Source organism: Cricetulus griseus, chromosome 6 (assembly GCF_003668045.3).
Source record: "Cricetulus griseus strain 17A/GY chromosome 6, alternate assembly CriGri-PICRH-1.0, whole genome shotgun sequence".
Classification (NCBI taxonomy): domain Eukaryota; kingdom Metazoa; phylum Chordata; class Mammalia; order Rodentia; family Cricetidae; genus Cricetulus; species Cricetulus griseus.
The window spans coordinates 73,447,341-73,461,319 of NC_048599.1; the positions used below are offsets into that span (position 1 = coordinate 73,447,341).

Below are 13,979 nucleotides of genomic sequence, written 5' to 3' on the forward strand. Positions count from 1 at the left end.
AGTTAGCTCAGGAGATCTTGTCCCTTTCCTCTTCTCTGGGGGACAATACACATTACATTTTTTAATGAGCACAATACCCCAAATAAGACTAGAAACATACATATAATAAAACAAAAATAATTTTAAATTTGTATCAATAAACTAAAATCCATAGCAATGTAAAATATTTTGAGATTAATAGTTGTTTGGGGACTAAAGTAGATTCAATAATCTACTCTTTTTCCCTATCATTCCTATGTTAACCATGCCCACAACCATGCAACAGAACATGTGTCCATATATTATGATTATCATCATCATATCATATGATTATCAATTTGTAATTTCCAGTTAAAAGTAACACTCTGCATGTCTAACATAAAGGGCTTGTGAGGCAATCTTGTGAGGCAGATATTTGAATGCCATGTGGAGAGAAATGCTTCAGCATTTGAAACATTAATTAATTTAAAAATGTAAGTAAAATGGTGAGCTGCAGGCCTCTGAGATGGCTCAGCAGGTAAAGGCACCTGCTACCAAGCCTGAGGCCCTGAGTTCAATTCCTGGGACCCACATGATAGCAGGAGAGAACCCATTCCTACAAGTTGTCCTCTGACCACACATGCATCATGGAGTGTGTGTGTGTGTGTGTGTGTGTGTGTGTGTGTGTGTGTGTATGTGTGTGCATGTACACATAAATACAACATGTGAGGCATGATGTCATATAGAGAGTATGATGATTTTATAAGATAATAAAGAAAAGGTTTTATAGAAAATACAAAGATTAGGAACAAAAGCTCCAAGATGATTAACAGTTCTTTGGTGTCAGAGGAAAAACAATACATTATTTTAATTTTTTCATTGCTTGATGCTTTTCCACTTTGTAGTTTTTTTAATAAATAAATAAGTAAATAAATAAATAAATAAAAAGCAACCCTCTATGTAGCTTATTTAGAAAAAGAAGGTTGAGTTTCTGAGCACTGCTTTTATCAGAGGTCGCCTCAATTATAGACAGGTCTTTTTTCCCCTTTCAGGCAATTCAAGGTTTTGGAAATTAGCACCTTGTTTGGGGTAGCCTAGTGTGCCCTGAATTAACGTGGAGGCCTAATTCAAATGAGGCCAGAGCTCAGCTGAGGCTGGGAAACATTGCTCTTCCCTGTTTCCATTCCCAGCTTCAAACTGCTTTCCAGATGTTGGTGTGTTTCAAGCCCCACTTTCTCCTCCCAGTCTCTCATCCCAGGGATGACAAGCTTCCCGAGACCCTGGCTGTAAGGAGGCTCACTAGGCTGATGTCTAGCCTGTTCCTGTGGGTCCACTAGGGCACAGCAGGCCTCAATGACTGGATGAGGTGAGCCTTCTGATGGCTCAGAGGCCTGCAGGGCCTGTCCAAGATGCTCTGGCCACACCCTGCTTCTCTTTTCTTGGAAGATGGTAAAGATGCAGCGAGTGCCAGGACCAAAGGATCCCGCAGAGCTGACGTACTACACACTGTACAACGGGAAACCCCTGCTGGGGACCGCAGCAGCCAAGATCCTGAGTACTATCGACTCCCAGAGGATGGCCCTGACCCTGCATCATGTTGTCCTTCTACAAGCTGACCGTAAGGAGTCTGTTCATTCAGGGCTTTACTGGCATTAATTATTTTCTGTGCATCCCGGTGGTCCTCCAAACCCTTATCAGTCGTCTTACGGCTGAGCAAAGTTTGGTTCTGGGAGGTTTGAAAATCAATCATCTATGTTTTCTCTTAAAGCAAAAGGCTTTAGGTGAGGGATATAGTTTGCAACATCTAAATTATGATAGGTGATAATGTCACTTTGTCCCCAGGTGCTACCTCCTCTTCCTCCTCAAATCCGGTATAATCTAGCTACAGAAAATAACTGCAGCTGAGATCATATTTATGTGCTGGGGGAATTAAAGATAATTTGATTCAGTGAACATTCAGTTCTTTTTGAGCTGTGCTTAGTACTGGAGGACCTCAGAAGTGGGTGACACCTGGTTTCTGGCTCTGAGGGACAGAGTTGTTGATGCATGCACCTGGCAGTGGGACACTGGTACCTTCGAGGGAGGGTTTGCTTTGAAAGGTCCTCTGGGACCAGGGGACAGAAGAAGGGTATTAAAACCAGTACACTCTCTGTGGCAGCTATTGTGCCCCTTACTATGCTCCACTTATTTATCTTCTATTCTATTAGAGCTCTGATTATTCAGCTCCATACTACAGGATGGGAAACAGGCTCAAAGAAGGTAGAATAGCCTGCTTACCCATCACAACCGAGCACTTAGCCAAGACACCACTCCGGATATTTCCAACTTTAGTCCTGTATTCTTAGCTGAGTCATACTTTAAGAACGCATTCAAGGGAAGGGACGGGTGTATGTTCCAGAAAAAAACACCATGGGTAAAAATTCAGGGGAGATGTACCAGGTGTGTCTAGAACACAAGTAGTTTAAGTGGCCCCGGGGGCAAAAACAAACAAAACAAGTTTAATGGAAGGTCAGTTCCCATGGTTTTCTTGGTGGTGTCTGCTCTCCACAAAGAGCATCAGGTTGGTCCACATCTGGCTCACGAGTTTCCTCTCCTCCTTCTCTTCTTCTCTTGCCTTCACTGGGGATGACTGTGTAACAGACATATCATGCTTGGCTAGCACATCCTCACAGACACACCTGTGCTGAGGAATGATGACAGCCATTGCCTGCAGTCTTGTTTTTGAAATGACACTTTCAACTGTGAGTCTCTTTTCTCTTTTCCCTTTCCCTCTTCAGGGCCTCTGTACTTGTCAGTTTCTGGTCTCCACTTCCTGTGTTTTGTTGTCTTTTCTATGTAAATTCCCCCAAAGTTCTGTCCTCAGTGTTTATGCCCCCCCTTCCTGAAGAACAAATCACAGGTAAAGGAGAGAGGTGTCAATGCTAAGCATGGAGAACCGACAGATTCAGAATATTTTGAGCAACAGAGCTGATGGGTTCAAACAATAGATTTTTTTCTGGCAGAAAAAGGGGGAGATCAGAGGAATTGCCAGAGACTTGTGGGTATTGGCTTGAGCTCTGCATTTGTTGAGATGCAGAAGGTATGGATTTCATGGCTGGAATGGGAATAAGGGCAATGGAAGTTATATTAAATTTGAAATGTCTGCTAGAGAACCCCATGGAAGTCCAGAGTGAGAAGCTTGGGAACATCATGCAGAGCTAAGGGAGCAGGTGGAAAGGAATGGGAGAGCAACTGAGCAAGAGTGAAGACTCCTGGGAAGTCCAGGCATGGAGGAGCAAGAGCCAACAGAGGATCCTGAGGAATGGCAAGGGGATACAGGGGACAGTGGGGCTTAGAAAGTCAGTAGAGAGACTGGAGAGATGGTTCAGAGCTTAAGAGCACTTAACGCCCTTGCAGAAGACACAAGTTCAGTTCCAGCACCCACACTGGGAACTCACAACTGCCTGGAGCTTCAGCTCCAGAAAGGAAGCACACACACAACATGGAAAGGGGTGGGCTTCCATGCTTATTTAGATTCTCAAGAGGCAGTGCCATCAGATACAGATGGAGATTTTTGGTGACCCAGCTAGCAGTGGCTATGGAAAGGTAAGAAGAGGATCATGATGAGTAGAACCTTTGTGTGGGACACACTGAGACAATGGGTGAGTTTGTTATCTGTGGGGATGCTGTAAAAGAGGGAGCAGTTGGCAATGGGAAAGAAAAAGGTGAGACATGTAAGTCAGACTCCTCAAGGGAGCCAGGAGACTGGGCCTCATGCACATGTGGAGAGATCGAAAACAGGACTGTGGTGCATTTGGTAACTGAAGCCCAAGGATGCATTCTGATTGGTTCTGATCTCTTGGGGCATCATGAAGTGAAGTTGGCAGCTGAGCTAAAGGCAGGAGATGGATTTAAGCAGAGCCAGCTGGTTAGGACAGCACAGCAGGTTGCCAAGGCATCCTCATCCTTGTTTCTCCTGCTGTGTCCAGATAATTCCTTCTCCTCTTTTGAAAGTCCAGGTCCAGTGCAGGGGATATGGCTCAGTGGGTAAGAAAATGGGTATCTGAGTTCAAATCCCAACATTCACATAAAAAGCTATGTGTGACTGTGTGCACCAATAACCCCAGCTTTGTTGAGGGTAGAAACCGCAGGATTATTGCTCACCTCAAGAATAGCTCTAGGTTTAGTAAGAGACCCTATCTCAAGGCAATAAAGCAAAGGGTAAACATGGATACTTGATGTCCTCCTCTGGCCTCCATGCATACATGGGCATGAACACTCATCCAAGTCTACACCATGTACACATATCCTAGATCATCTTGCTGCCCTCTCTAGCTGTCCCAGGACACCATTCACTGAACATTCTTAGCAACCTAGCTCACTGGCCCTTCCTCTCCATCATTTACCTGGTCCCAGCTACCTGTTCCGTTTAGTCTCTTTGTTCTGGGACTTCCTGCTCCAGACCTGTGGTACATGGGAAAGGATGAAAAGAACTGTCCTCAGTGAATGCAAGATGTGAGCACACACCAAGAGAGAGGCTGAGGCCAAAAGACTTTGCTGGTTGACGGGGACTAAGAGAAGGGGAAAGAGGAGGAGTTCACATCAGATTAGATGTGTGGAGCCTTCTGGAAACCAGGCTAGGTGTTGAGGGAGGACAAGGACATTGGACTAAAGATGCAACTCTCCTACCCACTCCCAAAACCATCTCACTTTAACTCCTCGCCTTTACTTCTTTGTCTCCAATTCACTGGCTCTTTCAGGTCTCTTCAATAACCCACACATCAAAGCCATTCTCCATTCCTTTGTTCTCCAGCTACAGTAGTAGCTTCCCCACACTCAACAGTGACGTGTACAGTCCTGTATCTTCCATACCGCCACTGGAATCACTGTAATCAAATTTGAGTTCTGCTCTTACACCAACTCCATAAAAATAATTATTATCTCTCCATCATCTATAGAATAAAGTACACACTCCTGGAAATGGGTCTTCGCAGTAGCTCCTCTCAGTACTCACTCAGGTCTCTGTATAGCCTGGTCTCCAGGTACCCTAGATTGCTTTCTGTTGTTGTGATAAACACTATAACTAAAAGTAATTCAGGGAGGAAAAGGTTCATTTTGTTTTTAACTTCCATGCCATAGTCCTTCATTGAGGGAAGTCAGGGCAGGAGCCGAAGCAGAGGCCATGGAGGAACACTGCTTCCTGGCTTGCTCCCATGGCTTGCTTAGTTTTCTTTCTTGTACCATCCAGGACCACCTGCCCAGAGGTAGCACCGCCCACATTTGACTAGGCCATCCAACATCAAACATTAGTCAAGAAAATGCCCCACAGACATTCCTCCAGGCCAATCTGTTGGGGACATTTTTTTTCTCAATTGAGGTTCCTTATTCCCAGATGGCCATAGTTTGTATTAAGTTTGTCAAAAAATATTAACCCGTACAGCAGGCTATTCTTCCTGCCACACAGCCTTCTTTCCCCTTCCTGTCTAATGCTTCAGCCCTGAGAATGGACTCACTACTCCCCATCCTTGTCATGAGTGAACCGGTTAAATAGCCAAATAAATACTAAGCTAGATGGTGGTAAATGCCACGGAGCAGGAAGGGCTGTGGATATGGAGGAGATGAAGTTGTGATTTAAGATGTTGGGTGGGGGAATGAAGAGGATCAGGTAATAGCCAGCTAAATGGCAGGTGGGAGGGAACAGAAAGATTCCCCAAGCCATCTAGGACCTGGGTCCAGACAGAGGTGGGCGTGAGGCTGAGTGCGGAGGTTCACAAGAAGGAAGAGTAGACGTGGTGAGATCTAAGGCACAGGAGAGGGGTCCCACTAGATTTCACAGGCTGGTCCTGAATGGAGGAGAAGCCATGGGAGGGTTTAGGCACGAAAGGGGCATAGGCTGAACACTGACTCCTCAGTAGACCCCTGGGTGGGGTCACCCTGCATCTACTCACCCAGCTATCCATGCCAACATTTGAGAAAAGAAGCTTGAAACATAGCTGGATGCTCTCCTTTTGGTGCTGTCCGGGTGAGACTCACTTAGTCTGTGCTTACACTGGTTGGATTCTCCTAGCAAATGCTTGTGGAAGTGTGAACTCCAGCACACATCTAGGTGTCGACCACACCTCCGTTCACATGCGATAGCTCAGAACGGACCCGTTTTAGAGTGGCTCTCAGTTCCCTCATCTGTGAACCCGGATGAGAATAGTGTGCAGGCAAAGGCCATGCCATTGCGTCTGATGCTGAAGAGGCACTCGGAGCTTATCATCATTTTCCTCTACTGAACCTCTTGCAATTTAAATGAACACTCAGGCCTTTCCACCCTGTCCATGGCCTCGTATTTTTAGATCACATGCCAATGAATACATTGGATTGGGATGACTCCAACTGACCTAGCTTTAATATCATTTCGACTGCTAAAGGAATTTAGTAATATGCATCAGATAAATCTGTTCTGTCCCCCATTTAAATAGAGGTGAAGGAGTGTTACATAATGTACCAGAAAGTCATCCACCCAATAATGAAACCAAATCAAATCAGAGTGCGTATCTAGGCCTGCTCACTAATTCTATACATATGCACGCATTTCCTATGTATGCATATATTGATAAATGTGTATGCATTTAGAACACATTCTCATACACTGCATGTGCATCTCCAGCATGTGATGAGTTGGATATCCGGGTCTGCATCAGGACAAAATAGCTTAACCTGACAGAGGCATTAGTGCTACTTTCCACAGAAGCTCTGAGCTTTAGAAAATGTTAATGACAGGGAACTCACATATAAATACAAGTTACTAAGAGCAGTAGTAATTAAATGCAATGTCAACAGAGACACATTATCTAATGAGCTGTTTTCAGAAGTTAATAATGTGATTAATCACTGATTGATACAAACCGTGGAAAGAGAATCTCTTCTATACTAATAGGATCCAGAGCCCAAGGGCAGCCAGATAACAGGAAGAATTTGGCTAACAAGGGACCAGCTGAAGTGGAGGTGGTTGAAGTCAGAGGAAAGCCAGCTGGCTCCTCAGACAGATCATCCCCATGTGTCGCTTACCAGTAGGGCTTTGGTATTGCAGGGTCAGTCCTCAGCTTTGAGGCCATATAGCCTCCAGAATTCAGTGGAGTTAGGAAGACTTGTGCCAACCAAACATACAAAAAAACCAAAATGTAAAGTAAACTGTATTAAATTAATTTAAAATATGAACTAGAATTAACATGGAGATGAGATTTTCCTTCTATCTTGGTCTCATTGCGACAGGTATAATAGCGGCTTATGTTCTCAAGCCTTGAGCTTCTGGTTAAGCTCTCATTATGTGGAAGGTACTCTCATAGGTCCTGAGGGTGCTCCTATGATTCACACGTGGTCCTGAGGATGCCCCTATGATTCACATGTGGTCCTGAGGATGCCCCTGTGATTCACACGTGATCCTGAGGATGCCCCTGTGATTCACACGTGGTCCTGAGGGTGCCCCTGTGATTCACACGTGATCCTGAGGATGCCCCTGTGATTCACATGTGGTCCTGAGGATGCCCCTGTGATTCACACGTGGTCCTGAGGATGCCCCTGTGATTCACACGTGGTCCTGAGGGTGCCCCTATGATTAACACATGGTCCTGAGGGTGCCCCTGTGATTCACACGTGGTCCTGAGGATGCCCCTGTGATTCACACGTGGTCCTGAGGATGCCCCTATGATTCACACGTGGTCCTGAGGGTGCCCCTATGATTCACACGTGGTCCTGAGGGTGCCCCTATGATTCATATGCATGCACACACACACAGTAGAAGGGTGACAAGATGAGCAAATGCCTGTGCTGACATGTGTTTTAGAGCCTTGCTGCTATGACCAGAGGCCTGGTACAGATACGTCATCCAGGAGCTTTGGGGAAAGGAGTCTGGAAGAGCCTGGTGATAGTGACAGGATTTGTGTGCAGGATGCTGGATACGCAGAAGAGTCAGCACTGATGGCATGGTGATGGCCTGCCTAGCAGTGGAGCAGGAATGGAGATGAAAATGTCTCAGGAAGAACAGATCAGGGAGGGAGAGAAACAAGAGTTGTGTCGTGGGGGCCAGTGAGATGACTTAGTGCATAATGGAACTTGCTGCCAAACCTGATCTGTGTTTAATTCTCAGAATGCACCTGATGAGGGGAGAGAAGTTGGCCTCTGGCCTCTGGCCCTAGGGACAACAGTTAGCTGAAGCCTAATAGCCCAACACCCAGCCCCAACATTGAGTGTGCATTCAGGGCACACTCCCTACCATGGCAAGTCCCCCTTGATCTTTGCTGCAGACAACCCTTCCTTCCTATGACTCCTCCCACAGGCATCTGCTTGGATTCCTGTTTTACTTATTCTACTTCTGAAGTCAACCCTTTTGATTTGACTGACGTGTTCCCTAAAAATCCCTGTGTGTAATCCTGAGAGTGGCTCACTCACCTCACATCAAGGGCCTTTTCTCCTTCCCACATTTTCCTAACACAACCTAACAAAACACTGAAAGATTTATGCAGCAAATAGCCATGTACCCACCCTTCCAGAACCCACAGTTAGCGCTCTATTATTGGTTTTTATTTTTATCATGTATTTATTTATCTCTCCTCTGCCCCCTGCCCCATGTACTTCAAAGTAAGTCACAAGCATTTGCAGAGTCAACCCTAAACATGTTGGTGTGCATATCACTAACCAGAATTTGCCATTCTCTTGTGACGCTGCAATAAAACATACACACAATGGAGATATACAGACCTTAAATGTGCCATCTGGTGAGTGTTGACAAATGCGCACGGCTGTAAGAACCAAGTCATTGTCATGGTGCAGGGCATGGCCATCTGTGCATCATCCCTTCAGTGTTTACATTCCTGCCCCACCTCCTGAAGACACCTGCTGTCCTTGTAACCTATCCCCCTACTGAGAACAGCCTGGTCCTTGTGGTTAGGCCAAGGCATTTCTAAGCTTCCCACACACATTCTGAGGGGATCCGTCTGCACGGGTTACATCTTATTTGCTCCTTACTCACAGGATGGTTTCACTACTATAGTTGGAGTCATCTTTTGGTGGCTCTTGCCTCCTGACTCCAACATACATGTTTTTGTGTTTGTGTGTTCCTAGAAACTTGCTGTTTCAGCTAGTCCGGCTAGTCAGCGGATTCTTGAGATTTGTTTCTGACCCCCTCTGCTCAGTGCAGGCACATATAGTCATGTCTAAATTTCTTCATGGGTGTTGGGGACTTGAACTCAAGTCCTAAAGCTTGCAGGAAAAAGCTCTTACCCACTGAGCCATCTCACCAGCCCCCTCCAACATGCATTTCTAATCCTCATGTGTTTTTGTTCTCTCTTTTGACTATCACCAACAAGGAGAACGAACACTAATTGGCGTTCCTCTTTCTGCTCTTGGGAACAGTGGAGGCTAATGTCAACTGAGCAGCTGCTAGGAGTCACAGAAAAGCACCACAGAGTGGTGCTCTCATTTTACAGATTCAGAGAGCATGAGCAACTTGCCCAAGGTCACACAGCTGCAGAGGCTGTTGAGTTCCGTCTCTCCCTGTCCTCTGACTTGGGGTTGGAAGTTACATTTGGGTGACTTTCCCCTACCTAAGGCTCCTTGTCATGTGATTCTTGCTGGCTTTTCCCCACAGCCGTGGTGAAGAATCCACCCAACAACCTGTGGATCATAGCTGCAGTGCTGGCACCCATCGCTGTAGTCACTGTCATCATCATCATCATCACCGCTGTGCTCTGTAGGAAGAACAAGAATGACTTCAAGCCGGACACCATGATAAACCTGCCTCAGAGAGCAAAGGTACATGCAGGCATGGAGAGGGCCAGGAGCTCTGCCTAGAGGCCCCACCCACCTTTCTCGAAGGCTTCTGAGGTTGTCAAGTACCTTCAGAAACATGTCACACACCCTCATTCCAAAGGTTGCCCTTCTGTTACGATAAATCTTTCTGCCAAAAGCTGCCTGAGCCCCACTGCCACGTGTGAGCTTTACACCAGCCGCCTGCCCAAGTTAGGCCCAAATGAATACACAGAAACTTGTATTAGGTACAATGCTGCTTGGCCAATGACTAGGACTTCTCATCAGTTAGCTCAGTCTTAACTATCATAAATCTATATATTTTATAAGACTTATCTTATCAGACGCCTTATCGGCGTCCCTCCTTGTCGGTGGATCACATTGTTCCACTGGAGGAGGAGAACGGGAAAGAGGGCCCTTCCTGGTTTTCCTTCGCTTAAATATGAGTCTCCTTGCTATGTCACTTCCTGCCTGGATCATCACTTCTCTACTACATTTCCCAGAATCCTCCCTGACTTCCAGTCCCGTCTAACTTGCTGTCTCATTGGCCAAACAGTATTTTATTCAACAATCAATAAGATAAACATACACAGTACATTCCCCATCACCCTTCTTGTTATAATGAGCATGTAACACACGCTTCTCCACTGCTTATGCTCTCCCACTAACATTTTTGAGTAGTTGGCACACAGGGCATCTCTCTCCATTGCCATATCCTCTTGAGGAAGGACCATTATTTTACAGACAGAGAAACTGAGGCACTGACAACTGGTAGCAAGAAAGACGTGAAAAGACCTTAGATATCTTCAATAATTGGACCCCACCTCCTTGTACCAGCAAAAAGTAATTCTTTCCACTCCCTCCTGGTTCCTTGGATAGTGAGCAGCAGAACTGATGTGATGGTAAGACAAGCCTGCAACTGTCTGAACATACTAGCCTCCAATGTGAAGATGTTACGAGGCTGGTTGGGGAAGCTAACTAGGCCATGAAAGTGGGGCTCCCAGGAGTGAGATTACCCTTTCGAAATAAGCCCCAGGGGACTCTGGCATCTTCTACCACATGAACACACAAGAAGGGGGCAGTGTCTATCCCAGCAGTGAGCCCTCAACAAAGCCCAGGTGTTCTAGAACCCTAACTTCAGACTTCCAGCCTCAGAACTATATCTGCCTTTTATAAGCCTCTTGATTAATGGTATTTTGTTGTAGTGGCTCAGGCTGACCAAGACAAGGTCTCTTGGCTCCTACACAAACCTCTTTTGGCACAAAGACTCCTAGAAGTTTCTTCATCCCACTAATGACCCTGCTTCTGTCATTGCCATGATGGACAAGCAAAGATTAGGCTGGCAACTACCAGATACCCACATACCAACTTCAGTAGCCTAAAGAAAACCTGGCTGACAGCCCTGCCCTCCATCTGTCACCAGCAAGTCTCTTCCCCACCTACCTCTGGTGACTAGGAGGATGGGGGAATGAAGACTGAAGTCATTCTGAAGCTAATTTTCCAGTCACATAGCTGCCTTTGTGATAGTCCCCGTGGTAAATGTCCAATCTGTAATAGCCCGTGTTTAAATAACGCCTTACAATCTGCTGGCTCTTCTAGGTCTGTCACCTCATTTGTTCATCACAGCTGTCCTGGGAGGTAGGTCACAGTCAGGGCAGGTTTCATTATTCTCACTTAACGGCCAAGAAATCTGGAGGGAGAGACATAGGGACTTGTCCAGTCATACCACAAACAACAGAGAGGTGACTAAAGCCTGCATCTTTCTCTCTCTCTCTCTCTCTCTCTCTCTCTCTCTCTCTCTCTCTCTCTGTGTGTGTGTGTGTGTGTGTGAGAGAGAGAGAGAGAGAGAGAGAGACAGAGAGACAGAGAGAAACAGAGAGAGACAGAGAGACGTGTGTGTGTGTGTGTGTGTGTGTGTGTGTGTGTGTGTGTGTGTATGTGTGTTTGTGTGTTGTATGTACTTGTTAGTATGGGTGCACATGCAGTATGTGCATACAGACAGAAACCATAAGTTTCTATTAGGTGAGGTGTCTTCCTCTCTCACTTGCTATCTTTATTTTTTCAGACAGTCTCTAACTGAATTGGAAGCTCACTGAATGAGCCCAGGCTGGCTGGCCAGTGAGCGTCAGGACTTGCCTGTCTGCTCTCCCCTGCCAGCTCCTGGGGTTACAAACATGTGCCACCCACACCCAGGTTTTACATGGGTCTGGAGATCTGAACTAGTTCTTGCACAGCAAGCACTTTAACAACTTAGCCTTCTCTGCAGCCCTCTCAGAGCTCATGCTACATTATACACCCACCCACACTCTGAGACTTGGCAGGGTGTCCGCTCCCAGCTCTGAACCTCTAAACTCCACCTGGCCCTGTAGACATGGGACAGCAAGTTGCCACTCCCTCTGACTTCCTACACATTGCCATTGTGTCAGCCATGGAGCTTGTCCTTGGAGGGTCACACTGGGCTCTGATGTGTTTGCATGAACACAGCTCACTTGAGTACAAGAAATCAAAGGTACTTTTATTCCATAGTAAGCGGATACATCTGTGGGGAAGCTGGAGCCTGATTAGACAGTCTGTCTCCTGGGGCACCAACCCCCCAAAAATGTTGTTCTGTATCTGTTGACATAAGGCACCTGCTTCCCAGACACAGTGGGGTGCACTGGGAATTGTCGAGCTGTGAAAAATGAGACTGTTCCAAGACAGAATATTTCATTTCCATTTGAGCTTGCTTACGATGTGAGTCTTTTTAGATATAACAAGTAATTATCAGAATCACAACCTAGTCCAAGAATGCAAAACACACCATACTGGAGTTGGAAAGGGAAGCTTTGAGTTAAACCAAAATCTTCATGCGTCTGCTGAGGTGAGCAGCATCCTGCCTGACTTGGCAGCTCTGGAGCTAGGTCAGATGAAATGTTGGTGGCTCCACAGAGCTCCTTCCATGTCCCTACCCTAGGCACTGTGCTTCTTAGATGTCTTACTGGTGCTGAAAATCAAGCCAACCTATGTCCCATAAGCTGCTGTGTGTTCCTGAGTGTGGCTCAGCTGGTTGTCTCTCCCACAGTAAGGGTGGGTGTGACACTTCAATTCCCAAAGCCCTTTTGTTGCGGGAAACCAGCAGAGTGGAACTGCCTAGCGCTGCAGTCCTGCTGGGGAGAGTCAGGAACACTGCAGTATTTGAGAGACTGCTGCATGGAAAGTGTGAGCAGAATTCTATAAATGCCAGGGGGCAAGGCACAGTAAGAAAGGGAGCCATGGGCACCAATCGGTAGCCACGGCAGACGGCCCCAGGGACATTACTGCAAGCTTAGAATGCAGGCTGCAGAGCCAGAGGATCCTGAGGACCCGTCCTAAGACTCAGTAATATACTTAGAATGCTAAGCAGAGAAGGTGAGTGAGCTTTTCTGGGAGCTGAGGCCAGAGAGGATCGTACACCCTCTTCAGAGACAAGGTACATGAACACATCCTGTTGCTATTGCTGTCAGCTAGCCTTCTTCAGGGAGAGTGCTGAGAACATGGAATCATAGCTTTCCTTACCTCCTGTCTTCTTTGGGCACACCTCTTTATTCTTGGTCAATGAATTTGCAGCCTTCCTTCCCAGCTCCCCTTTCATATAAAGAGAACATAGTGGGAACAGGCACCTTTAGGAGAAGGTCATTAGAGCCTACCCAGACGCAGGGTAGGGCCTGCGGGGGCAGGCACAAACTGCTTAGGACAGGTCATTCATCCCCTAAGAACAGCCACAGTTTTCCTCTTCCTCACATGCTACCTATATGACCTCAGCACAGTTATAGTGCCTCTTTGTGCCTTGAGTTCCCCATCTGTCAAATGGGGATAGTAGCACCATTCATGGGTAGGCAGGTGTAAAGATTAAGTGAATTAAGGTATGGAAATTGCTTTAAGCTCTGCCTGGTCTATAATAGATGTCACATACAAATTGGCTTTTATTGTTTTGTATATTTTTGTCTTAAAAACTAATATAACTGTGTGCCTTTAAAAATTATTGGAGATTACTATTAGTAGTAGTGGTGATGGTGGCAGTACCAGGGATTTAACCTGGTACCTTACTCATGGTAGGCAAGTGCTCTACCATTGAACTGTTTATTTCCAGTATAGAAATTATTGTTTCGATTTGGTAAAGGTATGAAACTCACTAGAGTGATATTGTATGGTTGAGGTTGGAAGTTGCCAATGTGTGTCAGATGAGCAATTGACTGATGTTAGGCAATTTTCAAAGAGTTAAGCCCATTGCC

At 46.1% G+C, this 13,979-nt stretch overlaps 1 protein-coding gene across 1 annotated transcript in view; it reads left to right on the forward strand.

Annotated features, from left to right (window-relative positions):
• Positions 1-13,979, forward strand: part of Kiaa1549l (KIAA1549 like) — a 267,208-nt gene that overhangs the window by 186,957 nt on the left and 66,272 nt on the right. Inside the window, exons 10-11 of the mRNA XM_035446940.1 lie at positions 1,405-1,576; positions 9,572-9,735. Of these exons, the coding sequence (XP_035302831.1) occupies positions 1,405-1,576; positions 9,572-9,735 (336 nt within the window). The remainder of the gene's footprint in view (positions 1-1,404; positions 1,577-9,571; positions 9,736-13,979) is intronic.